Below are 27,772 nucleotides of genomic sequence, written 5' to 3' on the forward strand. Positions count from 1 at the left end.
TTTTTAGTTCTAATACGAAGATATATACACTATCGTCCAGAAGTTTGGAAGCAGTCATAATTTTGTGTGAAATAAAAAATCGTTTGTAAATATTATGAAAACAACAGGGTATAATGAACGTTTATTAACATTGACGACTACTTTACGCCAGAACACCAACTCTTTGTGTCTATGACTAATAAATTCTTGCTATTATCTACTTGCAGTTGAACACTTACGTTTTGGTCATATTAAAATCACAGAAATATAATGTTTATCCTCAATTCCGATATCTAATTAAACCATTATATTCTAATTAAATAGGATCTTAATAATTGTATTCAAGCATTCATAGACGCAAGTTACAATTTCTGAACTCAGTGCGCGTTAAAGTTATCGGTTGATTTAACTGAACTTTTATTTAATATAATGTAATTATAGGCACAGAAAGTTGGTGTTCTAACCTAAAATAGTCGTCAATGTCAACAAATATTCATTATAAGCGGTTGCTTTCCTAATATTTACAAACGATCTCTTATTTCATACAAAAATATAACTGCTTCTAAGCTTGTGGACGGTAGTGTGTGTGTGTGTGTGTGTATGTCTTTAATTAGAACTAAAAATATATAATATCATATATATATATATATATATATATATATATATATATATATATGTATATAAATGATAGTAATAACATGCATATAACTTTTAGCATTATTATGACTAACATTATAGTAGAATTTTATTTAAAAAAAGTTTTCCTGACCATAATTTATAGTAATTATTTTCCTATATGATTACAAATACCAAATATATTTTTCTTAACATGCTCACATGATTGATGTAGAGTCAATATGGATTCAGCGACAAGAGACATGGGTTGAGGAGCGAAGCACACTTTGCGGTTTGCATAGTTCAATCGATCCCGCGACACACGTTATAAGACCGTAAACGAAATTCAGCCGACCGACAGCTCCGATTTCTCGCGGACGCCGTAGCATGAGACGCGTCGGTTCGGAAAATCAAACGATCTTCTCGAGGTATCGACGGATACCCGATCGTACTCGCTTCAGCGAAGAACACACACCGGCATTAAATCGATACTTTTTCATTAAACGGTCGTGTAGGAGGCTAGGTTAGGTTGGATTTTATTAACGTCGTTTCGCATTACGTGTGTGCTCATCTATACTGGGTGTCCGGCAATTCATTATGGAGTCGCAGTGTACAGATAGAACGGGTAAAAATAATCCAAAAATTTATACACCATTTTGTGACATTTTCGCAGTACTTATTCCGTAATTAATTATACCGTGTAAATAAATAAGCGCATAGAAAACAGTATAACGGGTCCTACAGATATGTCTAATGAAATAAGACTTCCAGTGTGTTAAAAACATGATTTACTTTTTATAACTTCTAAAATCTTTTAAATTGTCCAAGTCTGACTTGACTGATAGATTCAATATGCTTATTTCTTAAGTCATAAGCCTTAACTATATGTATCTCCCCTTAAAAAACAACTGAGACTCAATACTAAGTATTGAAGTTGTAATACTTAGTTAAATCTTTTATCAACGATGAATGTCCAGGCAGAACAAAAAATTACGATAACATCAATGGAAAGACGACTCTCACTTTCCAATCACGATTCGATCATTTCCTCGTTATTTTGACGTCATCGTGATCTTCTGTTCTATTTGGGGTAACAGCTGATTTCAAGAAAGCATGCTTTTTTCAGTGTGCAGCCCTCCACCTCTCGAAATCAGCAGTTACTCACTGCTAAGAAATTATCAAAAATAAGTCATTTTTCTTACAAACTGGAAGTCATCTTCCATTAGATATGTCTACAGAACCCGTCCTACCTCTTCACTCTACCTGCACTCATTGGTTCATGCAGTTTAATGAATTACGGAGAATAAGTATTGTGTAAATAACAAACCGACTCTTCTGATTATTTTGACTCTATCTGTGCATCGCGACTGCATAACGAATTGTCGTTATATAAATCGCAAAAGGAACATAATCTTCGGAATAGCGCACGTTCTCTTCAAAAGTGACGTTGTTACGCATCGTTCGAGATAAATAACGCAATCATGCTGGTGGGATTGAAATTATAGGTCGCGGCAATTTATTGTACATTGTGCAAACATGTCACCGAATGTGCCGTTTGTCGCGTGATGGATCCCGCGCCGTGTGTCGTCATCATTATCGGTCTCCTCGTCGGCCGCGGTGTAAGCACCGCGGTCTCTTTCTCTCTCCTTCTCCCTCGGAGGGTGGATATTGATCTGGGACATCAGCGCCAGTAAACGGGAGAGTCGAGACGAGAATGTTTCACGCAGTGTCGACCCGGCGACCGAACGAGATTCAAAGGCGACTGATCTATATTTCCTCGCAGGCGGGGACGCCGCGAGTTGAAAGTCGTCGTCGTCGTCGGCGGCGGCGATAACGACGACGATAACGCATAAACGGTGGATACGACCACGTCGGCGACGATGGCCGCGTTTTTCTGCTCGCCTCTTTTTTTTCAGCGAACAAACAGCCACGCGCGACGCGACGGATTGAATTTATGTCGCATCCGAGAAAGTTTCCAGCCGCGATATATCTCCCCGGGAGCTCGATATCGCGAAAAACGCAAAACGACGCGCGAAAACGCCGCCGAATCGCGCCTCAACGCGAACGACAAGATTAGAAACTGCAACGGACGATAAACGACTTAATTGCGCGAAGGTACGAAGAGCACCGCTCGAAATATCGCAGCAAGCAGCGATTAAACGCTTCAAGAGCCGACAAAACATTTCAATCGCTCCGCGGGAAACGTTATGTATGTTGGATCGCAAAATGATTTGCATACTTTTTATCGACTAAAGTTGCAGCGCTTCAAATTGTCACAATTGCGAGCCACTGCTGACGTCCATCCAACAGATCGTCACGCAATCTTACTCGAGAAAAAATGATTATATATAATTATATAAAATTATATATGATTATATATAAATTACATATATATGAATTATATATAACTACATATGAATTATATATAATGATACATGGTTCACGTACAAAATTTGGCGCGACGTTATCATATAGATGATCATGTGTATAATCATACTTAATTATATATGACCATACGAAGGAAATGCTTTTAAACGAGAAAAGAAAAAAATAATTTTATTCAATAAACATGGACGACACAGGCAATGTGTCACAAACACAAGTACTTCCTTCAATTATATCTATAGAGGAAAATGGTCAAAAGCGACATAAGCCTCCTAAAGCGACATATCTCTATATCTCATATATTAAATGTTGTATTTTATGGAAACTAATATAAACGTAATTCGTTTTATCAGTTAAGTCATGAAAAATTCATATTTTTTGTTCTTTTATATGCTAAATTAGCAAATATCAAGTTTTAAAAATTCGCAAGTTTTATTTCCTGATTTTTATTGACGAATTACTGTAGACTAAACAGCGAGAATTATCTTTTTGTTCAATATTAAGTTCTCCTACATTGCATTTGGTTTTAGTAAAAATATTTTTTGAATACTTTTACCTTTTTATCGCTTTTTTACTGTATAACTTGAAAATTTTATGAGAATGTGACATACCTACAGTATGCGATAAGTGCGATACTCTGTGACTAGCATAACTTGATTCTAATCTCCAACTGTGACATGTCGTATTGTATATGTTTAATTTTGTTTAGTTTAAAAATATAACATATGTAAAATATGTGAGAAATGAAAAAGATGGAAATGCCAAAGATATATTTTTATTTAATTATATTTCCCTCTTGTAACATTATATTTTGAATAAATAAATATTATTCAATCATTATTCAAATTAATGAACTATTTATTATCAAATATTATCATATATGCAACATGTTATATAATTTCCAATAGATATGTCGCTTTTGGCACCCATTTTCTTTGAACTCCATTTTCGTGCGTCTTACAAAAACATTTTTTATTTTAAATCTAAAAACAACTTCAGTAAAAATATGATATTATCTGATAGGAGGTACTTCCAACTATATGTATATATATATTTACATTTATATTTTAAGCTTTACATTAAGACATAACCTCCAAAAACAAAGTGGTATGTCGCTTTTGCTGTCTTTACAACAGCATTTTTTCAATGTAAACATACGTAATTACATATAATTATACATGGTCATATGGCGCCAAATCTCATATATGATTATTTTTTCTCAGATATATTATATTTTATAAAATATATAGAAAAAAATTGCTTTAAATAATATGTTCTCTCTTACTTTAAAATAAATTCTTCTTTCCAGATTTATATTGTTATATTCTATACTGTCATTTCGGCTTCTGCCATAACCAATTGCCGCGCGTGCACATCAGTGGCTGTTAATTGTGACAACTTAAAGTACTGTCAATCGCTTTCATTCAGTCAAAAGTGAACAAACCGTTTTGCAACTGACACACACAATTCGGACAAGTGTACAATATATAAACGCAATTTTTACCGCAATTAATTTTGTTTGAAAATCCGGGATATTTTTGATGCGTTGATTGTTTCGATATCTCATTCAATGTGTAGGATCTTTGATGCTGCAAATGCTTCGAAGCGCCATATAGATCATAATCCAATCATAATCTTTCTTTATTTATTCCAAAAAAGTATTTGTAGCTCCAAATGGATCCTGTCCGATCTCGGGGATTGATGGGTGATGACGTAATATTTTCGTATTGTTGTGTAGAAGAGACCGGGGTAAGTTATCAAAATCGATTATTTCTACTATTATTTAACAGAGTTCAAAATCAAGTAAGCAAAGATTTTCAAAGCCATGTTTGACATATTTAAAAATCTCGCTTGCTAAATTCAGTAACTCATTAGAAAATAGCAGAAATAATTGGTTTTACCAACTTATATTGGTAGCCAACTAGCCTTGGTCTCTCCTACTTTCTGTAACCGAATCATTAAGTTCTGAATGGCCAAGCCACGTATATACAACGGCGCGAAACACGTATATCGACGAGTTATTATTCCCGTTGATTCCCACGATATTTAATCAGGTTTTCGTCGGCATCGCATTTATTAACAGACATTTCTTTAATCAAACTGTCATATCTACGCAAGTGTCCACGACGGAACAGACAGAAACTAGGATACTAGATCTGAAAGTCAGAACGAAGGACGCAGGATGTCCGCCTGAGGGATGTTAAAACATCATGTATTTCCAAGTATGTAAAATATATAAAAAATTATTTATTATACAGGAAATTTTCAATTTTTTAGCGGGCGTTTGTCGAATTTACTAAGTATAAGAAGATACGGAATCAAATCAAAATATAATTGGTCCACGGCTCGACGTGGAGGAAGCAAAATCTCTGTTCATAACGAATAACGGTAAAATGAAAGCTCCTTCGTCGGAAATTCGTCAATCACGAAATGTAATTGCATTCTCTCCGCAATCCTATACTCGTTACAATGGAATTCAATAGTAACGCGCGGACTGACCGACTTCCGAATGCGAATCGAAAAGCACATTTGTCCGAAGGACGTGGACTGTCGTGTCCATTAAGCCAAATTGTCGCTTACCTAAAGAGAGAGGACTGCAGACTGCAGATGGACGTGGAGGCCCGTGTGTCGCCCAAACATGGCAGCACCTCCTTCGCGATGTAATCCTCGAGGAACTGTAGTGACCTTCCCGAGGCGGTATAATCGCAATAAACCACTGAAACACAAAGACGCCGGTGAAAGGTGGACGTTAAAGTATCATGCGGACCTCTGCTTTCGCGAAGAGGTTCTGCCGAGATCGCGAAAGCTTCATCTTTCTTGCTTTTTTATTTTCCATCTTTTTTTCTTTATCTTTGATCCTGTCGCGTAAACGGTGTCAAGCCACGCGCTACTTCATGGCGCGCGCGAACGCGCTAAAAGATCATGCGAGAAATCGTGAAAGGGACAATTGTTTTCGTTTGAATAAAACGCAGTCCTCGAAATTTATTCTTCAAAAGGGCATTAAAAGATGATTGATAAAAAGCGAAAAACAATTAAACTCTTCAGTGGTAATTTAATATGACTTTGCGATTTCCCCCAGGACGAGCTTTTTTTTAAATAAGCATATCTATATTTATTTCCTTTTTATTTTCCTTGAGAGTTTAAAAAATAGAATCCAAAATATATATAATTTGTATATTTTCTTGACTAAGCACACACACACACACATTTATTTCCTCTTTACTGTTATTTTCTTGGAAGAGTTTTGAAATATAGAATATATCTAATTTGATTAAAGGAAAACAATAGGCAAGTGAGAATCAGTGCTGATATACGAGCGTATTTTTATTTTTAAATGAAAATTGTAAACGTTTTAGTCCTAACAATTTGGATCCTCTTCAGTACAATTAATATTATAGTATAAATCCGATGCCAATGATGTCGAATAGACGGAAATTGTCAGTTACATTGTTTAGGAAATTAATAAAGAAAAATGGAAAGAAATTGGTGAAAAATCTCACTTTTTTATAATTTTTATTTTTGTATAAATTTGCAAACCATTTTTCTGTAATTTATTGCTATACTCAATTTGTTTTTCCATTTCTCTTTATTAATTTCCTAAAGGTAACTGACAATGTCCACCTATTCGACATCATTGGCATCGGATTTATACTATAATATTAATTGTACAGAAGAGGGTCCAAATTATTAGGACTGAAACGTTTACAATTTTCATTTAAAAATAAAAATACGCTCGTACATCAGCACTGATTCTCACTTGCCTATTGTTTTCCTTTAATCAAATTAGATATATTCTATATTTCAAAACTCTTCCAAGAAAATAACAGTAAAGAGGAAATAAATGTGTGTGTGTGTGCTTAGTCAAGAAAATATACAAATTATATATATTTTGGATTTTATTTTTTAAACTCTCAAGGAAAATAAAAAGGAAATAAATATTAATTATATATATAATAATATAATAAAATAAATAATATAATAAATATTTATTATATATATATAATATAATATATTAATTATATATATAATTTTCATTTAAAAATAAAAATACGCTCGTACATCACACAACACTGACTCTCACTTGCCTATTTTCCTTTAATATTATTATTTAGAGAGTTATCAATTTCTGTATTATATCTAATTTGCTACGAGTTAAAAAGGAATACGATAATTTAAGTAGATCAAAAGGAACTTAGTATTTCACCGCAGAACTGCCGATCGGCAGCGGTTGAAGTTTGAATTCCTTTATTGAATTTTCGCGGAAAAGTTGGCGTGTCGGGGCGAGCGCCTTACTTTTCACGCGACCCGCAAGTTTCGCGCGAAATTCGCTGCGCCGGGAGCCGCAGACGGCGCAATTCGCCGCGCGCGCGCGCGCGCGCGAATGAACGGCTTGGAAAATACAGGATCTATTTATGGACGTAGGATGTCGACGATGTCGAGGCGTTAAAATATCTGGTATAAACTGCAAGATGCCCGTTTCCGCTGCTATTTCCAGGCCTTACCGAGTCGCGTTTACCGTAGACCGGCGTGCGCGCGCGTGCGCGCGGTAAACGCACCGATCAAAGTCGCGGCTCCGGCGGCGGCGCGCTCGGAGAGATTGTTCGCGCGTCATCATCGCCGTCGCGCGAAATCCGTTCGGAATATTGGTCAGTGTGCTGACTATTAAAACCGTCGACAGCGTTCTCGTGCAGATCGCGCGCGGGACCGCAAGATATGCAAATTTATTCGCGGCGCGATCTGTTAAGCCGCCATAACTATTTGATACGCTCCTACAGACGCCACGCGTGTGTCGTGTCACATAAATCTTGTAAATTTTTACGGGGCGGTCGCGGTGGCCTTGCATGCTAGCCTAAAGATTCGCGCTCTTCGACGGATAAGAACCACGGCGAGGCACCAGCTTCGCGACGAAAAAACGAGACGGAGACGTGATTAGTCCCTTAAAACGAGACGGAGACGTGATTAGTCCCTTATTTTCAAAATTTCACAAAAATGAGTGGAATTTTTTATTTGCTCCCCGAAAAGTTTCAGAATTCTCAATTTCTCGATTTTAGAAATAGTCCTGACGCTTCTCAGGTAGCACCCACACGTTTTAAAAATGTTTAAACGTTTTATAAACGTTAAAATCAAACCTTTCATAACCGTTTCCAAAACGTTTCATAACGTTTCTGAAACGTTTTTCATGAATAAAAATGTTCACTCAAAAAACGTTAAATGTTATTTTTGCGAAAAAAATCGTTGAAGAAACATTTTATAAACGTTTTAAAACGTTTTATGAATGTTTCATAAACATTCATGTTTTATAAACGATTCACAAATAAAGTTTCAGAGAGGTTCTTGTTAAAACGTTTTTTACTGGTGCTTTACGGTTCTGAAAAAAAAAACTACTTTTAAAAAACGTTTCTGATACGTGTATGTGCTACCTGGGTTATATAAAACAATTAAGCTGAACTTGGAAAAAAGAAGAAGGGATAGCAACTTCACAAAGCCCTCATTTTTTAAAAGTCATCATTTCTATTAGACTTCTTTAGAATCCCCACTAAATAGTTTTCTGAGAACTCTGCAAAAATGGTTAAACTAATAAACTTGAAAGTTTCTGCATTGGTACTAAAGATAAGCTAGATCTCTTCTAAAGAACTATTCTCTTCTTTAGAACTATTCCTAAAACCGATGAAGAACTTTAGAATTCTACAAACGAAACTCTATTTACTTCTATCAGATTTTGAAGACGCGGGGCTAATTTCACACACGTGAGACGGAGAAAACGACTCACTCTTTCACTCCAGTCTCCGAAAACATGATGTAAACGATTGGCGAAAAGTCCCGTCGGCTCTACCCGGTCGCAGTTCGAGCCACGATCGTCGTCGTCATCGAGCAGATCCTTCTCGCGAAATGAATTCTTCGCGTGCAGTCCGCCCGCCAGCGCGACAATCATCCATTCATCGCTTAGAGCGGCGAGCGCGCGGCCTTTTTTGCGCGGGCAAATCGAATCGGCCGGGGGAAAGCCAAGGTAGGCGAGGGATAATGACTCGCAGGTGTTTCTTACGAAAGCGCTTGATCGACAACCGGTCGCGCGCGCGCGGCGGCGGCGGCGAAATTATATACGCGAGCGTGCGCGGCACTTTCGCGAGTTTAGGCACGGTGCGCTCCTAATACGTCGTCTCTTTGGTCGCGGTGACGAGCGCGGGAGAGACGCGACACGATCCGCTGACTCCGCCGAATGTCGTCGCGACGATATCGGGTTCGGGCACGAGACACCTGGTGTCTTGGCTCTTCGCGCCGCGCCACGTCTAATTGCATAGAAAAACATCGTTAAAAGAGCGTGAATTACCAAGCAGTCTCTCGCCGCAAACTTCTTTTTTTTTAATGCACGGAATTAGTGACTCCGCCGCGGAGTCAGCAATCATTGTCGATGATGCAGTCGTCATTACGCAGTCGTTATTACCACTCGGTGTATTTATCGCCGTCAAGGCGAAGGCGCTTATTAAATATCGCGGGGAGGAAAGCTCCGGCTCGTTGTTGCCATTCTGAATTCAGCTCGTGTCTGTCGATTATGCAAGATTGCTCGATGGCGCGGTACACGAAGATTATCGAGCGAATACAAGAGCGAAACGCGGCATCTAGTTTATTAATCTCGTTCTTTCGTACGCGCGCGGATCGAGCGACTTGATGACAATTCGCGATTCGTTCGACACTTTTTACTGAATTATACCCGACGGCCGGCTCTATTTCCTGCCGGCGTCACACACAGATGACGTCAGGATATACCTTGAGTGAGCTCGTGCAGCAAACGGTGATCGATGCTTAGGGCTGAGTGCCGCGATCTCGTCGATAAGCTCGGTGAACGGAATGAACGTGCGGGAGCTACCGCACGTATCGAGCTCGCGGGCTCTATACTTTCAGTTCCGCTGACGATAACTGATTCCGTGGAAATAATTTGAATACGTAACGAGCGATCCGCGGAACCACGTAATGTCACCGGGGCATGTAGAGCCGCGGCACACGTGTATTCGCGATATGCATATCATAAAAAGGACTTTTTTTGCAAACCGCCTGTCTGCACTCAGGCACTCTTAAACGTGTATTAATACTTGTCAGCGGAGATCTGATTTATGTTAAATATTCAGATTTTTATTCAGAGTTAGATTCAAGTTCTGCAGTCGAATTGTAACATATGTTACATTTGTATTTGTAAGCGCACGATTCTACTGAAAAACTCTTATCTAATTCTTATCTCTGGGTCCGAGAATCTCACTTGAGGTGAATTTCAAATAACTTATTGGTCCTCAGATACGTATTAATAGTCATTACTTAGAAAATTTGTCTCCAGTGAGATACCCCAATTTTTGTTCAGAGTCACATCCAAGTTTTTCGGTTGAATTATGATACATGTGACATTTGTATTTTAAACCATGATTCAACTGTAAATCTCTCATCTAACTCTGAATTAGAATTTGAGTACCTCATTTGAGACGAATTTCAAGCAATAACTATTAACGGGCCTTAGTCAGTGATTTTTGCTCGAAAGCATCGTGTATTTCGAAAAATAATCGCTTTCTCTCTTTCCATCGCGAGAATCATCACATCTGCCGAAACGTAGTCACGAATTATCCACCGCAAAATAAAATAGAGAAAATATCCAATTATTAAACCTCCTTAGTCACTGATGTTTTTGAACCTAGCGACGTTCACAGTTTCAAACCGGTATTAATAATCGTTACTTGAACTTTGCTCCACGTGAAGTGCTCCAATCTGAATTTAGAGTTGGATTTTTTATTTAAATCATGTAATTTTCTCGCCCATATACCTTCGTAGTCGCGATTCAGTCGAAATTCACATCTAACTCAAAATTTAGATCTGAGCATTCCTGGGATTCACTTGAGGCAAGTTTCAAGTAACGACTATGGTCCAGCGGGCGCTGCAAATGCTTTGTAGCGTCTTTACTTCTTTCTCTTTCTTCATTCGAATCCGAGGAATAGAACAAGAGGGAGAAACGCTGCGCAGCGTTTGTTGGACCGCACCCTATTAAACACGAATTGACAAGTTCTCTTTTGCACTCGTAAAGTGCAAAAATAAAAAGTTTAACTACAATGTTGATCATAGGAAAACTTGAATTATTTTCTGGACTGTTAATGACTAAGGTTGTCCATAATTGGATGGTTTATCCTATTTGGATCCTTGCAAACCGCGTCCACGCAAATGCGCTCTGCGAAGATGTCGCGCAATTGCGAAGGTGTCGCGGTTCCTGCCGAAAGTGTTACGCGCATATCTCGAAGACAATCGCTTTCTCTCGTCGCCGTGAGGAGCGACAGGACCGCGACATTTGCACGTGCCGAAACGCGAATTATCCGGCCGGCCGAGTGGGCGACGACCGGCGAAGAGAGCAGGTCCTTTCGAGAAGACGGAAGAGGCGGCGGTGAGCTCCTCGAAGGAAACCTACGGAGTTTCGCTGGCGGGCACGGCTCGACCTAAATTTCGTGGACAAACGCGACTATCCCCGTCGAACGGACATGTTTCACCGACTCGACTAGCTACTCGTTCGTCGAGTTCTTCCTCCTCTAGTAACTAGTGCGCGAACTCTCTTGTTCGCGGGCAGAAGCACAGAGGAGGACACCGAGTGAGACGTTCGCCAGACGCGTCACGCGAGAATATATGTATCGCGCCATTAACCCAATGAGACCGTATCTGTTTCCGCATTATGTAGCTTTACATGCGACGTAATATTTTTTTTTAAGATATGATCATACGCGAAAGAAACGTTATAGTAATAATTATTGTCAATTATTGTCAATATTGTATTTCTTTTTATAATGTTTTTGTAAAGCTGGACTATACTGAAGTTGTACACACAGAAAAATATATACCGTACATTCAGATAAATATTTCAAGTATTTCATAAGTTTATATATACGCAAATCTATCAGAAATTCGTCATAAGTCCATTAAATTTATTCAAAGTACATTCTGAATCCTTTGGTAGTTTAGCATTTCAATCAAGAAAATTTGAACAAAAAATTGATTTGCTTACTAGACACATAGAGTCGAATCAACATTTTCTTCGATAAATTCCATAATATTCTTAATAAAGAAAATTAATTCTTCATTTGAGTTTCTTTACACGACAATATAAACCTTTCTGCAATTTGTGATGAATAAATTTTAAGGCTATTATTAAGACAATATTCTCTGTTGAAGATAACCACTTTTTTTTAAATTGATGAATTATATATAATAATATTTTAAATAAATATAATAATTACCTATATAAAATATTATATAAATTTAACAATATCATATTAATTTGTTACAATATTTGTTGCATACACAAACATGACAATATTCAAAGTGAAAATTCTTTGTGAGCTATCTATCTATTCTCTCGCAAAAAGTCACAATGAGCCTGACTCATTTCCATATTTGGACTTAAGTATGCGTCACGAGTCCGACTCATTATGCAGCCTCAATGGGTTAATGCTATTCGCACATCCACTCCGCGCGACTTTGCGAAGCAAACGGCTCCGATGACAGAGAGATCCGACACCTGCACGGCCAAGGAACTATTTCCACCGCGCTTTCGCGCGTTCGCGCGTGAATTGTCGCGAGGAGAGGTTCACCAGAGCCGCGTTCAAACGATTCGGCGAACGATAGCGTATGCGTCGCTCCGACGACACTGTGCGATAAATGTTACGCTGATAACAACGGCACGCGAACTCGCGTTCTATGGCGTCCGCGATTCCGCGAATAATACGGAAGCGAGCGCGGCACTTTGATCTCCCAATAGTGGATGGGCAGGATGTCGGTCAATTGTAATTGCCAGTGTATTTAGCGCGAACGGGTTCTACATCCGCGTGCGGCGACTCGTTTCTGCGTATCGAGGGCTCGCGAGAGTGATTTAGATGCACGCCAACCCCTACACACCATTTGTCGCATTTCGCAGGAATAGTTCATGGAGACTCTCTCTCTCTCTCTCTCTCTCTCTCTCGTCTTTCAATTTGCCAGACTCATAATCCAGAGACTAACGCGCCGCGCCGTCTGCGCTCCAGCACCGTTAGAGCGAGCTGTTCTAACCTCGGAAGATTAATTAGCATACGGGGCCAGCTGCGGTCGCGACTACGCAAACCGTATATCCGGCGCGCGTCCCGAGGATACCTTTAATTAGACGCGGAAAAACAACTAACGCGCTGCGCGCTCTCCGCCCGCGGCATCTTTTCCGATTTGAAGATAGGCCCGCGCGAAAGTAGATCGTCCGAAAGATAGCGTGAAATGAGGAAGAATAGAGCTTCGTGCTCGGTTACGCATCGTACAACAATGGCAAAATGAAATTGACGCTTTCAACGTTGAAAACTTTATTCTCTCTCCTCTACATAGCTCACACAGTCGACTTCTGAAACTAGGAGGAGCTCTTACATACCGCAAGACTGAGAGTCGTCGACCATGCGGCGCTCGATCCGCGTATAGTCCCTTTGTGACTATTGAGTCCACTTCTCGGAATCGCCGCTATTTTACAGAAGTATCAAGGACCGTGCCGAGTCAATACTCGCGGACACAAGTAGAATACGCTGCGCGCGTCCTATTTGCACTCGCGCGAGTATTATTTAGCTACAGTTATCAGCTAGCTCTATGTGTGCCTCGCTCATTATCGTCGCGGCACTTCAAAGCGCCGTCGCGGAATAAAAGGGTTAGAGTTGAGAGCTGTCGCGTGTTGTTAGGCGAGGCGGTGAATGTGTGTGTGCCCACGCGTTAAAAGTCGCGGCATGAATTTCGAGATCTCCACAGGCAGCGTGGAAAACACCGAAAAACCCTGACCGGGCGCATCGAGGCTGACTGTCGCCGGTGCTGATCGAACGGTCGCGACCCAGTTTCGAGTTCGATTACCCCCCTCGCCCCCCCCCCTTTCCCCACTACCTTCTTAGCCCCAGCGTCGATGTTCGATCCATGTTACCTGGTCGGCTCATGGAATAGAACAACCACGATCTAAAACCGGTCCAATTCTTTCAATCATTGAAAACTAGAAGTTCGTTCGAGGGATTATCTAGGATTAAGATAATGAAAATCGGAGAGATAGTGAGAAAAAATGCTAAAATAATTTTCGAAACGAGGTCAAACATCTCTCTCTTTTTTCCTTCTTATCAAAAGAATTTTGTTATCGATTACCTGCGATTTGGACAGCACGATTCTTCTTTAATTTACGCGACATTAATATTCAAGATGGGTCTTCCTACGAATTCGCGCGGTTCTTAGGAGCGACACGTGGTCTTCGCTACCTGTTTAAGACAAGGACGGAATTAAACACCCTGTCTTCCTTTTTTATTATCGTAGTCATTTTTGTTAATGATTGCACGTGACTTGGCGAAGTGATCCTTCTTGAATTCACGCGATACCAATGTTTGAGGCGACTTCCCTCAGGCGAATCCGCGCGATTCTTGAGTGTGACACGTGGCGGAGCCCTGCTAATTAAGACCACTCGCTACAACAGGCGACGCGTCCTGCCGTTGTCCTTGAAACCTTTCGAGAGAGTGCCAAAAACCCCGTTGCAAGGGGGTGGAAGACTCTCTCCCTCTCTTCCTCGCGCGCAGACAAGAGTGTCACTAAATTTGGAACGAGGCTCGCGCGAGAGCGCAAACAACACACCGACGCAACGAAGTGCGCGGCAGCTTGCGACCTACATACGAAGGGATCGAGCGACCGTACGCTGGGTGCTGGGTCACTTCCATGAAACAGCGGACCAAAATAGTCGCCTTCTTTGTTCGGCCGAGCGTGTTCGACGCGTGTAGTTGTTCGCAGCGCGTCATCTCGCTTCTCACCTCCCGCCGCCCCCGTGCTCGGCCGCGTTTCCTTTTCGCTCTCCTCGTTTTCTCTCTCCCTCCCTCCCCCTCCCCCTTTCTCTCTCGCGTCGCCCCGGGGGTTGATGGTGTCGCTGGCTTTGATCGCGCCAGCGTCGAAGAGGAGATACGATGGCGCGCGCGCGATCGATCCGCAGGAAACCACGCCGGATGCTGCGCATCGCGCGTGGAAATCGAAAGGCTGGAAAGCGATCGGCGCGGCGCAGCGCGGCGCAGCGCGGCGCCACAGAAATGTCAAGCAGTGAAAGTCGGGGAAAAGAACATTGTTGAGGCGGCTTTCACGTGGAATAGATTAGGTCAGGGACGAGCGGCGAGGCGCGGGACGCGGCGCAGCCTGATTGTCGAAACGGGGAATCGAAATTGATTTTGCGATGGAAACGCGTCAGCCGGCAGGCAACTGTCATACAGTCGTTAAATCAATTTCGAGAGTCAGTAATCCCGGCGAGCGACGTCGCGGGCACTCGCTTCAATTGGCCGCGCGATTCCTTCAAACGGCGGCGGGCCTCTTTGACGTCGATTAGCACTCGACCACTCGGTCTGCTTGGCCGGATAATTACGTCGGCCGCGCGCGGATGTACGTGCGAGTATTTCAGTTTGAGGAATGTCTTTTTATCTCAGCCGACGTGTACCGGCTGCGCAGCCATCAGGCGGCGGCACGTGCAAGCACGAGGCGGCCTTTTAATATTTCACACGGCGGACAGGCCGGCCGGTCGCGGGAAGGACCTCCGGATCGATCACGCCAGAAGCCGATCTCTTTACCCCGTCCGTGCCATCGTGGAGGCGATACACCGCCTCGGAAGCGATCGAACAAATCGACGCGCAACAACGATCGTGACTCAACGCGCCGACCGTTAACTCGCCGCAAAAACTGAAAGCGATTAAATCACTGTCATTTCCTCCGCGAGCGTTTAACCCTGGAGCAATGACGTACGTGGAGGAAGACGCGGCCTACTACGAGTACACGTCTGCGTGTGATTACGAGCGTTGTAAATACTATGTGTAGTTCATAGAAAAAGATATCCTTGTGTGTATGGAGAATATAATTACTTTTAACATCATTAATTTTCAAATGAGGTTATATAGCGTCAAACAGGAATAAGTTACTTGCAAGAACGGATTTTACATGATTTTCAACGAAGAAAAACCTGTGCTCTTATTCAAAGATCATTTTCATTAGCGGAAAAACATTGGATTAAGAATACGATTTAAGTATGTGTGTATGTATGTCCCAAATTCCTCTATCCACTTCAAACTAATGTTCTCAAATTATCTATATTATTGTTTCATATATAAAACAATGATTGTTTTATGTATAAGCAACGATATATAATTTTGTTGGAGGAACTTTATAGTCTTATGGATTTCAATAATGGTATAATTTTATTCGAATGTTATAATAGCTAAGAAGTATAATATGATTATTTGAATAATAATGATATCTTCTTCCGACTAAGGACATTATATTTTCAATTCGATATTTTGTACTTTCTATATAAAAAAATTATTTTTATACAATAAGAACACACGTTTTTCTCTATTAAATCATATAATATACAGGATGTCTAATGATAATATATATTCATTTCGTGTAGATTAGACCAAACCGAACAGTCCCTCTGACGTTTTGCATAAAACTACATAAAATGTTGAGTTATTAGTTAAAGAAGATTGACGAATAATCGCGCGTGATATTGTGAATGGAGCGGGACTGTGTCTGAATGTTAATCAGCATATCCTGCGCCACTTCTTTATAGCCTACCACCGCTCAACGCTCGAGTAAAGTAACATTGCATTAAACGAACGTCGAGCGTCGAGCGTTGAGCAACAACAGGCTAGAGGGAAGTGGAATACGTTAATCCCTTGACTGTAGATGACGTGTATACGCGCATTAAAAAATCGTGCTACCAGTGTGGATGACTTGTATACACGCATCGAAGAAAAAAATAGTAAAACTATTGTTCTTTGCATAAATAAATATATGTTTTCGCTGAATCCGAATTTGATATCAAAATTTCGAAATATAAAATGGCGGATCCAATATGGCGGGTGAAAATTTTGAAAATAATCGGATTTTCATGAAAGTGGGTATTTATATGTTTTTGGGGTCGCTGAAATTCGAATTTGATATCAAAATTTCAAAATTTCAAATAGTGGAATAAAAAATTTTTAAGTAAAAAAACATTTATACCGCTCTCTGCCGGACCCGGAGTCACGAAACGAGGACGTAGCGGTTTTTGACTCCATTTTTATATATTTTTTTTGTTTTTATAATTTTTAATTTCTTTTATTTTTATAATGTTTGTGTTTTTTTTTTGTTCAGACGAAATGTTCAGACACCCACTTTCATGAAAATCTGATTATTTTCAAAATTTAGATCCGCTATATTCGATCCGCCATTTTGGATTTTGAAATTTTGATATCAAATTTGGATTCAGTGATCCCAAAAACATAAATACCGACTTTTATGAAAATCTGATTATTTTTTATGTCAAATTCGGATTCAACGACCCCAAAAACCTTTATAATAATGTTATAAAGAAAATTCGACAACATTTTTTTCCAACACAAAAATGGCACGACTAGTTCATTTCTGCCTCCATAGTCAAGGGGTTAATTAGCGTGACCCAGGCTGTGCTCCATTCACAATATCACACGCGATTATTCGCCAATTTTCTTTAACTAATAACTCGAAATTTTACGTGGGTATGCAAAGGTATGCAAAGTAGCAAAGATACTTTTTGTGTTCAGTTTGGTTCTAATTTACATGAAATGAGTGCATGTTCTCGTTAGAAATCCTGTTCTTGCGAGCAACTCATCCACGTTTAACGATACGTAATCTCATTTAAAGATTAACATATGAAAAATAAAGGTACTTTCCATAGACAAGGATCAGAGTGTCTTCTTTCGTATGCGCGTACGAACATGTATTACGATTCGTGTCGCAAGGATTGCGCAACGCGGAACAGGAAGAAATTTTATCGGGACTCCGAGTCGTATCTCATGGACGGAGGTAGGAAGATTGTCGCGCGACGATTTACAATTATCCGCGATTTCCCGAATTAATAATCGCGCCCTCTGCGCGATATAATGTACGCGTAATTAACGGCGAAACGCGTCGCTTTGCACGTGGTATCGATATCAAAGTCAACCGCGTCGCGGATCTGCGGATCGTTAAAACTTCAGTTCCCGCGGTAAATGTCACTTAGCCGCGGTATTGCGCAACGTCGTTCGATCGTCATTCGAGTATAGGACCTAGAGAGACCACGAATTCACGTTTCCTCCGCGATAAACGGCGACACATCGAAGGACGCGTGGCGACTTCGCGCGGCGGAAGAAATATCGCGGAGGGTGCCGCGGCGAATCGCGTGGCCGAGTAATACTTGAACGCGCGACCTTGACGTTATAATATTTTTATCGCGTCGTAGTCTTTATTGGAGCAAATGGCACAGTTAGTACGCGCTGCCGCAGCCGTCGCTGCGGAGAGGATGCCACAATTAGGTTCCACGCAAACTCCATTAAATCGGATTTGTCGTCTGCGTAGATAACGCTATTGCGCGCGAGCAAAAGAGCAGCAGCAGCGGCAACGGCTGTTATCACGGGAAATGCCAGGTATAGGTCTGGCGATCCAGACGAATCGTGTAATTATCGACGGAATACCGAATAAATAGCCGTGCACGCGGAAATCCGCAGATGGCCGGCCGAGATTGCAGCTCTCGCTTCTGTCTCTCCGTCGGGGAGACACGAAGATGGATGCTGCGTCGCGACCACACACAACGGATGTTCCGGTACGCGAAAACGCGTAGGAAACTTAACGAGGTAACCGCTTACGTAATAACCGACAACACGCGCGCGCGCGCTGGTAACGTGATAAACGAGTGAGCGGCCGACTGCAATCGTCGTGACTCTCACGTGAACGCTGCAGGTGCAAAAAAAGCGCTATCGATCCCCGATCGCTCTCACCGCGACGCGAACTTATCGATGTCAACCTTCGTTGCAGATAGAGAAAGGGGAGAAGAGGGAGCGAGAGATGTCTATAAAAGTGAAACTTTTGACGCAGAAACACTTGAAAATATTCCTCATCGGGATATTTCTAGGGGTTTCGGATATATTGCAGAACAGTTGGACGTGAAACATGTATTTTTTACATGAAGAAATTATTTGAGAGAAATTATTCGATAAGAAACTAACAAATAGATATTACCGATCAAAATTCCGGTGAATTTTTGTGTCCAATCAGGAAACATCCGATGAGAAATATCAGTTCATAATTTTTTCATCGGTTTATCTGATGAAATGTCATTATGATCAGGAATATCCGATAAAATGTAATCAGGTATCCTGATCGGATTATAAATCCTGATTGGGCTTATAAAAATTGATCAGAAAAATTTGATCCGAAGTATCCGTTTGTTATTTTTCTCTCAACGTATTTTGTACTTTTGCACTCTTGAATTTACTGAAACGTCATACGAGGGTTGAGAGTACGTTAAAAAAATTATAGAATAAAATAAAATAAAGATTATCAAACATAAAATATTTGTTTAAGGGGAGTCGTATCATCCATCTCTTTTTTAATGACGTCAGAAGCGAGAAAACGCATGCTAAAAATTTCTGCAAAATACATCGAGATAAACAGATATATCCACAAAATGACATTTGCGATCGATTAAGTACACCTCTAAAATACTCCGTACACTTTCCTTTTGTTCTAAAAATCAATAAATAATCGGAAAATTAATATGACAAGATAATGAGGAAATTAGGTTAGAAAAGACGATTGCACGTCACATTTATTTTATAATTATCTGTTGATTGTTAGGACAAAAGGAAAGTGTACGGAGTATTTTAGAGGTGTACTTAATCGATCGCAAATGTCGTTTTGTGGATATATCTGTTTATCTCGACGTATTTTGCAGGAATTTTTAGCATGCGTTTTCTCGCTTCTGACGTCATTAAAAAGAGATAGATGATACGACTCCCCAGGAGCCTTAATATGTTTTTCTCCGTAAACCTTATAGTTCGTAGCTATTCGTTCAGTTTCACCGAATTCCTTTCGAAGGATCGTTCGAGCTCTAAACATACAAGGAAACACCTGTAGAAAAATACACATCTCTTACTGTGGTGCAACATACCCAAAGCCCGTCACAGTCCGTGAAAAAAGTGTTTGTACGCCTCCTCGATGAGAAACAGCTAAAACTCGCAGGCAACAATACTCGCCTCAGCTGAATGTTCGCGAGAAGTAGATTCATGTCTCCACTCGAAACTAAATCGAAATCGCCGATCGGAGGTCGCTTTAGCGCGTCGCCGATGCAGGCTCGAAATCTCGACTCGCCGCAATTATACCGGTTTCCGATCCGTGACTGGCTCGCGACATAATCACGGTCGGTCAAGGTTCAACGAGATCGCATCGATCAGGAATAAATCTGTCGAGCGGCCGGCCTGGGCGCGCGCACTCGTTCTCTCTTCTTCCGTTCGCCGATCTCTCGCCGACGAAGAGAGGCTGCCGGCTTCTCCGCCATACGTCACAGCCACATCCACGCGCGATGACACATGCGAGCGAGTGCGTAGCAAGTGGCCACGCGGTGCACAGCCACATTAGGCGTGCGCGCATTAGCATGTGGCTGCTGGTCCGCCGACGTCCGCCGGCGATTACGTAAAGTCCACCGTCAAGCCAGTGTCAAGGTCGCATGAACGTTGCAACAACGTGCGACCGCGAGCGACGCTCGTGGGCGGCAGGTCGAGGGATCACGAATCTGTGTCGCGTCGTTTCCTCGTTAGCGGCTGTCAAAAATAGCCGAATCTCTGCCGAAATTCTCGTCGCCGCGCCGCGCTCGGACTCGCAGAGCACGCGCCCTCGCTCGTAAAGCCTGATCGTGCTCTTCGCTTCCTGCTTTCTTCTTCTCTGTCTTTCTCTGGCTGAAGACTTAAGTCGGCAGGAAATAAAGAAACAGGAAACAAAGAGCACACTGCAGATCTAGGCTAAGAGTCTTTCCTTTGTCGTCCCGAAAGTACCCTGCAAATCCGAGTGTGTTATTCTGGCTGAATTATATCCCTCTTTACACGTTTCTTATCGTTTCAAGTTATTTAACATGTTTATAAGTGTATTAAATTATAATTTGCACGTCTCTTAACCACACACACACACACACACCCACACACATGTGTTAAATGACGCGACTTAAAACAGTAAGAAACGTGCGAAAAGAGCTTTAGCGAAATTGCACGCTTATGTGTTTGAAAATAAGACACTTGGATTTGCCCCGATATCCTCGTGCTCCACGTGAAACTCAAAAGCGGAAGGACACATCCCCGCGAGACTAACGTTCCGCGTTAGATTGTCGCGAATGCGCATCCGATACTGACCTAAGATACAGTGTATCGTTCGTCTTCGATGTTTGCCTGAGATATTTAGAGGGACAGTTAGAGCGGATAATGATATAAGGCTGCCGTTGAGACCTCTCAGAAGTTCAGCAGCTGTAACGATAGAGAGTCTTTATCTGCCGCGATGCTGTGTCTGCGTCGCTATCATAGACGGAGATGTGTCAACGGGGTCGCCGGTGCAATAAAGAACCGACTAATAAAGCGATAAGCGCGGCCCGAACGAATCGCTGCTCGCACATGCGATCTCGGCGTCTCGCGAGTCGATGCAACGAGTTGCATGACTGCGGTTACGTAAAGCCAATCCTCTCCCGTAACAGCGAAGAGATGTATCTGAATTTATGCGCTCTTTGCCACATCACGAGGATATGAAATAAACAGGCGAGAAATGCGATTCGCAATACGAGACGTGTGCTTTTTCTATGTGCGCTCTCGCGAGATTACTGATTTGCAATTATTATTGTTAATGTTTATTAACGGGAAAATTCTTTAGTATATACGCACAGATTGAGATTTCCGCTGTTTATCATTTCGTAAATGATAAACAAGTAGAATACATTGTGAAATACATAATTATAAGATATAGAAATTAGAAGACTATATAATACAAGAGTAAACAATTAATGAAATAAACAAGCAAACATGAGATTATATGGATTGAATAATGATGGACTGTAAAAGGGAACTTAATAAAAAAAGGATAAATTAATAAAGAAAAAATAAATAGGGATTATAGGTGACGTACAAGTGTGTGGATGCCTAATTAAGGGCGTGAGTTTGAAATGATTTTAATGTGTTGAATTAAATATGGAAGGGTCAGATAAGGGAAATTATATAAAAATGAGTGCGTAGGTGGTGTATAAACCAAGGCAAAACAAGGTAAAAAAGCAGGATTCAGGACGGTAAAAGTGCATAGGTAATAGGGGCATCACATGGAACGGGTAGTTAAGATAGTTAGGGTAGTGTACGTAATGCAGATGAGCGCTTAAATTAGTATGGTAATGCAGAGGGAATTATCGATAGAGGAAATGTATAATAAGTAATAGAAGACAGAAGTGCACAAGGGATAGAGGAAGAAGAGGATGCAAGAAATAAAGAGGAAAGATTTGGTCATCGAATGGGATGAGGAGACAAAATAAAGGCACGGAAAAAGGCTAACACAAGGTTTAATGGGACAGATGCTGTGCATGTAAAAAGGGTGAAGTGCAAAGAATAAGAAGAAGGTTATAGGATATAAAACATACTTTCTTAGCGAAGTAAACTAAAGGAGACATATAAGAAGTGAAGAAAAAGGCAGAGTAATTACTCGTGGAGTTAGTAGCAAATATAAAGCGGAGTAATGAAACTAACAAGATATATATATAGGAGAGAAAATTGTGGGGAAAAGAGAATGGAGAAGAAATAAAGTAAGCAGTGAAGAGAGATCGGATAGGAAGAAGAAAAATTAAGAGATGTACAGCCGAAGGAAAGTTGAAATTTGAAGTTTGTATCAGAGCGATATGGTGCCCGTTGAATGAAACAGGAAAGTGTAATAAAACATGATAAACTGCGGGTAATGTAAAGATTTGATGGAAAAGATGAAAGGAAATTACAAGAGTATTTAGATAACGAGGATGATATTGCAAAGTCAACTAGAAAGAGATAATGTAACCATAAAGATATTAGTAATTAGATAGATAGGAGGATAAAAGATGGATGGATGTGGTTAAACGTCATTAATCGCTTTTTCTCCGACGTTCATTAATATTAAGGAGAATCGGGACAACAGTCGAAAGAAAAAAAAGACTCCGAATTGCAGAAACTCCGAAATTATGATGCAATAAAATTCCGCGGTTGATCGATGTTTTTCTTTTTCCGGGAGAACGAAACGGTGAACAAAAAATTGCAAAAGTCGAGGATATCATGTGCGCGCGATGAGATGCTCAGCGGCGATAAAAAGATTAAACGCGATAGTGTGGTGTTATTTGCGGACACGCGCGGGATAAATAATTGCCGGATAGATGTTCGACACCTTGTTTGTATAACAAGGAAACATTACGTAAAGCTGTCGATCGACATTGCCAACAAGGTGGCACGACTTCGCCAGGAAGTCGAAATCTGTATTAACATGCGCGCCTCGCCCGAAGGTACTACTTCGAGAGCGGAGACTCCAATTCGAACTCACTAACTGGATGATAGGGCTCATAGATCGGAGTGTTTAATCGCACAAGTCACGCGTAACAGACCGTGTCGAATCGCGACGAGTTACGGTAACGAACAACGTGAGTCGGTTCATTCGAGATAGCTTGTTTCTTAACCAGTTTATGATACTCCATATTCCATATCCTTCGCCCTACTTCTAATCTCTCGTGATTAGAAATGTGCCGGAGAATCCTTCGACATTTTTGTCTTATCTCTTCGTCTTCCTCATTATTTCTCTACATTGTCGTGATTTGTCTAGTATCTTACATCTCGGCGAGAAGATGTATTTCAGGTTCCTGACTACTCGCCGCGGCCGGCTTTTGATTTATCGCATCAGAAGCGAGGAAATGCATGACCAAGATTCCTGCAAAATACGTCGAAATAAAGAGACAAGTGTGAAAGAAATGGCACTTATAACCGATTAAGTACACCTTTGAAATACTCCGCGAACACTTTCCTTTTGCTCCAACGATCAATAAATAACCATAAAATTACCGTGACAAGGTAATGCAGATTAAAAAAGAAGATTGCATGTCACGTTAATTTTACGGTCATTTATTGATTGTTAAAGCAACAGGAAAATATTTGCGATTTGTATTTTAGAGGTGTGCTTAATCGATTGCAAGTGTCACTTTTTGAATATATCTTCTTAATTCGACGCGCTTTGTAAGAATTTTTTACGTTTCCTCGCTTTTGACGTCATCAATCAAGAGTTCCGCGGCGAGTAGCCAGAAGCCTGAAAATGCAAAAGTCGAATTCATGTGAGACACTCGAGATACATTTCAATACGTAAAATATTCATCACATTGATGTAGACTTTTCGAGTAAGGAACAAAAGTTTTTGTATGCAAAAACGAAATGAAGAATCGCCGTTCAAGTGGATTTCGTATGTAAATAAAATTCGCCATTCTTTCCTCTTTTAATCCCATGCCATATTTCATGTCATTTGTTCCGCACAAACTAGCGACCTGCTTGAAGACCCCGATCGTAATAAGGGGAGTCATTTGCATCGTTACGGAAGCTTTTCGCATTATTATGAATATTCTTACTAACGAGTACGTTTTTTTATCCAGCGCGCGAGACTGACGCAATCATCCGTCACGCAGGCCCGCGTGCATACAATGACTTACTTGTTTGAACTTGTAGCCTCTAAGGAGTTTGTATAAAATGATGCGCTATCGCGCTGTTTTCAAAACAATCCCGCAAGTTTATTTCACTGCGCGATATTTACGACGGCATTAAAGTCATCCGTAGATTATTTTTTATCTCTTTCTTTCTCTCTCTCTCTCTCTCTCTCTCTCTCTCTCTCTCTCTCTCTCTCTTTTATATATAATATTATTTACATTGTTAAGTACTTATTTATACTGCATATTATCATTGTAATTTCTTTCTAATTGCATGTCTGCACTAGCTGTATTAGCTATTTTTTTAGCTATTTTTATATATATATATATATATATCTAAAGGGATATTTATATCCTCTCGCATAAAAAATAAACTCTACTGTATTCTCTACTGTATACTCTATACTGTACTTTCTCTATACTGTGTAATCTCTATTTTATTCTCAATTCTATAATGTACTCTGTTTTTCCGATTTTATACTATTTTACTCTATCTTGTCTATTACTCTATATCTATCTATCTATCTCTCCCTTTCTTTCTCTCGTTCGCGCGCTTCTCCACGCTCGCGAAACGTCTCCTCCAACGCGGTCTCGCTCTCGTAACACGCGTGCGGGATTTTTCGCAGACGACGTACACACCGAGAGCCAATTTTCCACGAAAGAGCGTGCGATCGCGGCGCTGCGCTCTGATAATTTTAGAAATTTCCATCGCCCCGCAACACCAAATGCTCGACGGAATTTTCAGTCGTTAATGAGAAAACCTTTCGACTGCGACCTTTCGAACGCGACGTTATTGGCCACATAGTTCGGGAGACACGATGGTCTCACGAAAATTCGTTGGAAATTCACCGACGAATTCGGCGGTTAGCCGCGCGCTTTTATCGCAGTCCACTTGGCGCAAGCCTCGTCTATAAATCGTAAGTTAGCATCCCATGTTTCTGCTGTCGTAAACAAACGACGCGAAACGAGCAACAACGAATCAGCGAAAGTGCAACCGGAGAGCGAGTACCTAACCGGGGGCGATGGGCACGCATCCCGACTTTTTACGCGTGTCGAGCTAACTTTGTGCAAAATGACGTCAGTGGTTCGCGAAGAGAGTCGTTGGTTCTTTCTTGTTTCATACAGCCGGAAACTACTATCATAAAAAACGTTCAGATTAATCGAATTTCTGATGAAATATGAATAGACCAGAAAATTCCAGCTGAAATTACCAGAATTCCGTTCAAGTTGACCAGAAATCTTGTTAACTTGAACGGAATTCTCTGGTAGCTTCTGGTACCCGGAATTTAGTTCGCGTTCGTATTTCACCAAAAATCTAGTTAATCTAATCAAACTTTCTATTATTTATCCGTGCACGAAAAATATAATACGCAGCGTAACGCGAGAGAGAACCATATCTCTGTGGCCGAAGCGATCGCGTTTACAAACTTATGAGCGGCACTGTACCTGATACGAATAACAAATAAGATAACAAAACGCCGTTCGGGCAAAATCGCCCGTAAAATTCGCGGAACAGAATATGAGCGCGGCAATAAGCGCGTCGTTAATCGGCGAATGTGCGTTACGCGCGAGTAAAATTCTGCGCACGTGCGCGCGTATCGTCACGCGTGACGTCAGGTAATCCGAAATGCCGATTGATCGCAATCTGTACAACCGCGCATCTTTGTAGACGCAGTCAGCGTTCAAGGTTATTCATGCTCACACACTCATGTCCCGCGTGTACTCGCGTGTCCGCTCCCACTTGTGTGTGTGTGTGTGTGTGTGTGTGCGTTTTATAGTACTCGTGTGTTCCGATGAATACACAGCACTCTGACAGCTCTGAACGCACACACAACAGCAGACGTACATACGCGCACACAGACACGACGTGCATACATGCACAAGTATGCGCGTGGCACTTATCAGAGAATACGATGTGTATGACGTAATCCCGGCATATACCACAGGCGACGCCGGGTCTGGCGAGTCGGCCGATGGCCGTCAACCAATAGGAACGACCACGTTCGTTCATACAATACTTTTCCACCGATCTCTTTTTCTTTCACGCTTCGACTTTGTCCTTCTTGTTGCGAGTCATGTTTTCCCTCTCGGCTGAACTCATTGCAGGATCAAGGATATTGTATGGTGCACCGGTTGTGCGATTATTCGTTCCCGAGAATGCCGGGTCACGCTTTGTGGAGCTGGGTGAATTCCTCGGGCTAAAAGAAAGGCGGAATTTTAGCTGGCCGCGTGTACTCCTTCGGTGCCTCTCTCCTCCTGGAAAGGATTTCCCCTTTTTCTTCCCACAAGGGTCACTTTGTCGCGAATCGATCGGACGGTCTTTCGTGTCCGCCGTTGCGCGGCTTCGATCACGGATATAGTTCTTCTCCATTTTTAATGTCCAAATGTATAGTTTTGGAGCTGCATTATGAATGGCCACAAATCCAATTCAACGCGACCGTGTGCCCGCGATCCGATTCTCCTCCCCGCGGCGAGATCGCCGGTCTCTTTCTCGCCGACGTTGCATTTTCCCTCTCGTCCTAGATTCGCGTAATAGGATCAAGGATATTCACGCGGCTAGCGCGCTAGACAGGACTCGTTCCTGAATACTGGGTCACACTCCGCAGAACTGGATAAATTCCTCAGGCTAAATGAAAGGCGCGATACATACGCACAGAGCCGCTGAAATAAATTTCATAACGGACGCCGGTGGTCCTTGAAGTAGTTTGAGAAACTTTTACGGGAATATCTTTCGTCATGATCGAACGCGCGAAATCGCTCCTCCATATACGGAGTTCCCTCGCTGCCGGCACGCAGGCCCTTGAGTCCTGGCTGTAGTTTTTCTTCGTTTGCAATGCGCGAATGTACGATACGGGTGCATCTGAGGTAACATTACGAACATCGAAGTTGAATTCAAACTCGAAATCGTGTCCGTGAGATTCAATTTGCATCGGCGAGAAAATCGTCGAAGCACGCGAGACGCAATATTGACGACATATTGCGCATTTTCCCGTCGACTGTCCAAATGGATCCAAATTGTCTTGATATCGCGCAATCATGCCTAACGTCGCGTGTCGTTCGTACAGTCGGCTGGAGATTCGGCACTTTTTGCCGAATGAAGTCGCGCAACGTCTGAAGTTGTCAGAATTGGAAGGCACTATTAATATATACATACGCACAGTAATTGGTTATATATACGTAAAAATATATACGTAATTGGTTATAAATACGTAAAAATTATTTTTCAAAATAAGATTCTATAAATTTCAAATAAATTCCTCCTTTCAAATG

The 27,772-nt window shown here is 41.4% G+C and overlaps 1 protein-coding gene across 2 annotated transcripts in view; it reads right to left on the bottom strand.

The window, feature by feature from the left end:
• LOC116840864 overlaps nt 1-27,772 on the bottom strand; it is an 87,396-nt gene that overhangs the window by 15,125 nt on the left and 44,499 nt on the right. Inside the window, exons 1-2 of one of the 2 annotated variants that reach the window (XM_032808159.1) lie at nt 8,750-13,848; nt 5,560-5,695 (exon numbers count right to left, since the gene is read on the bottom strand). In XM_032808159.1, coding sequence (XP_032664050.1) covers nt 5,560-5,695; nt 8,750 — 137 coding nt within the window. In that variant the 5' untranslated portion in view covers nt 8,751-13,848. Of the gene's footprint in view, nt 1-5,559; nt 5,696-8,749; nt 13,849-27,772 lie in introns of those variants that run through there. The other variant, XM_032808158.1, reaches the window with a different exon arrangement.

Source organism: Odontomachus brunneus, unplaced genomic scaffold (genome assembly GCF_010583005.1).
Source record: "Odontomachus brunneus isolate Ranch 3 - 2012 unplaced genomic scaffold, Obru_v1 Obru_scaffold_012, whole genome shotgun sequence".
Lineage (NCBI taxonomy): Eukaryota > Metazoa > Arthropoda > Insecta > Hymenoptera > Formicidae > Odontomachus > Odontomachus brunneus.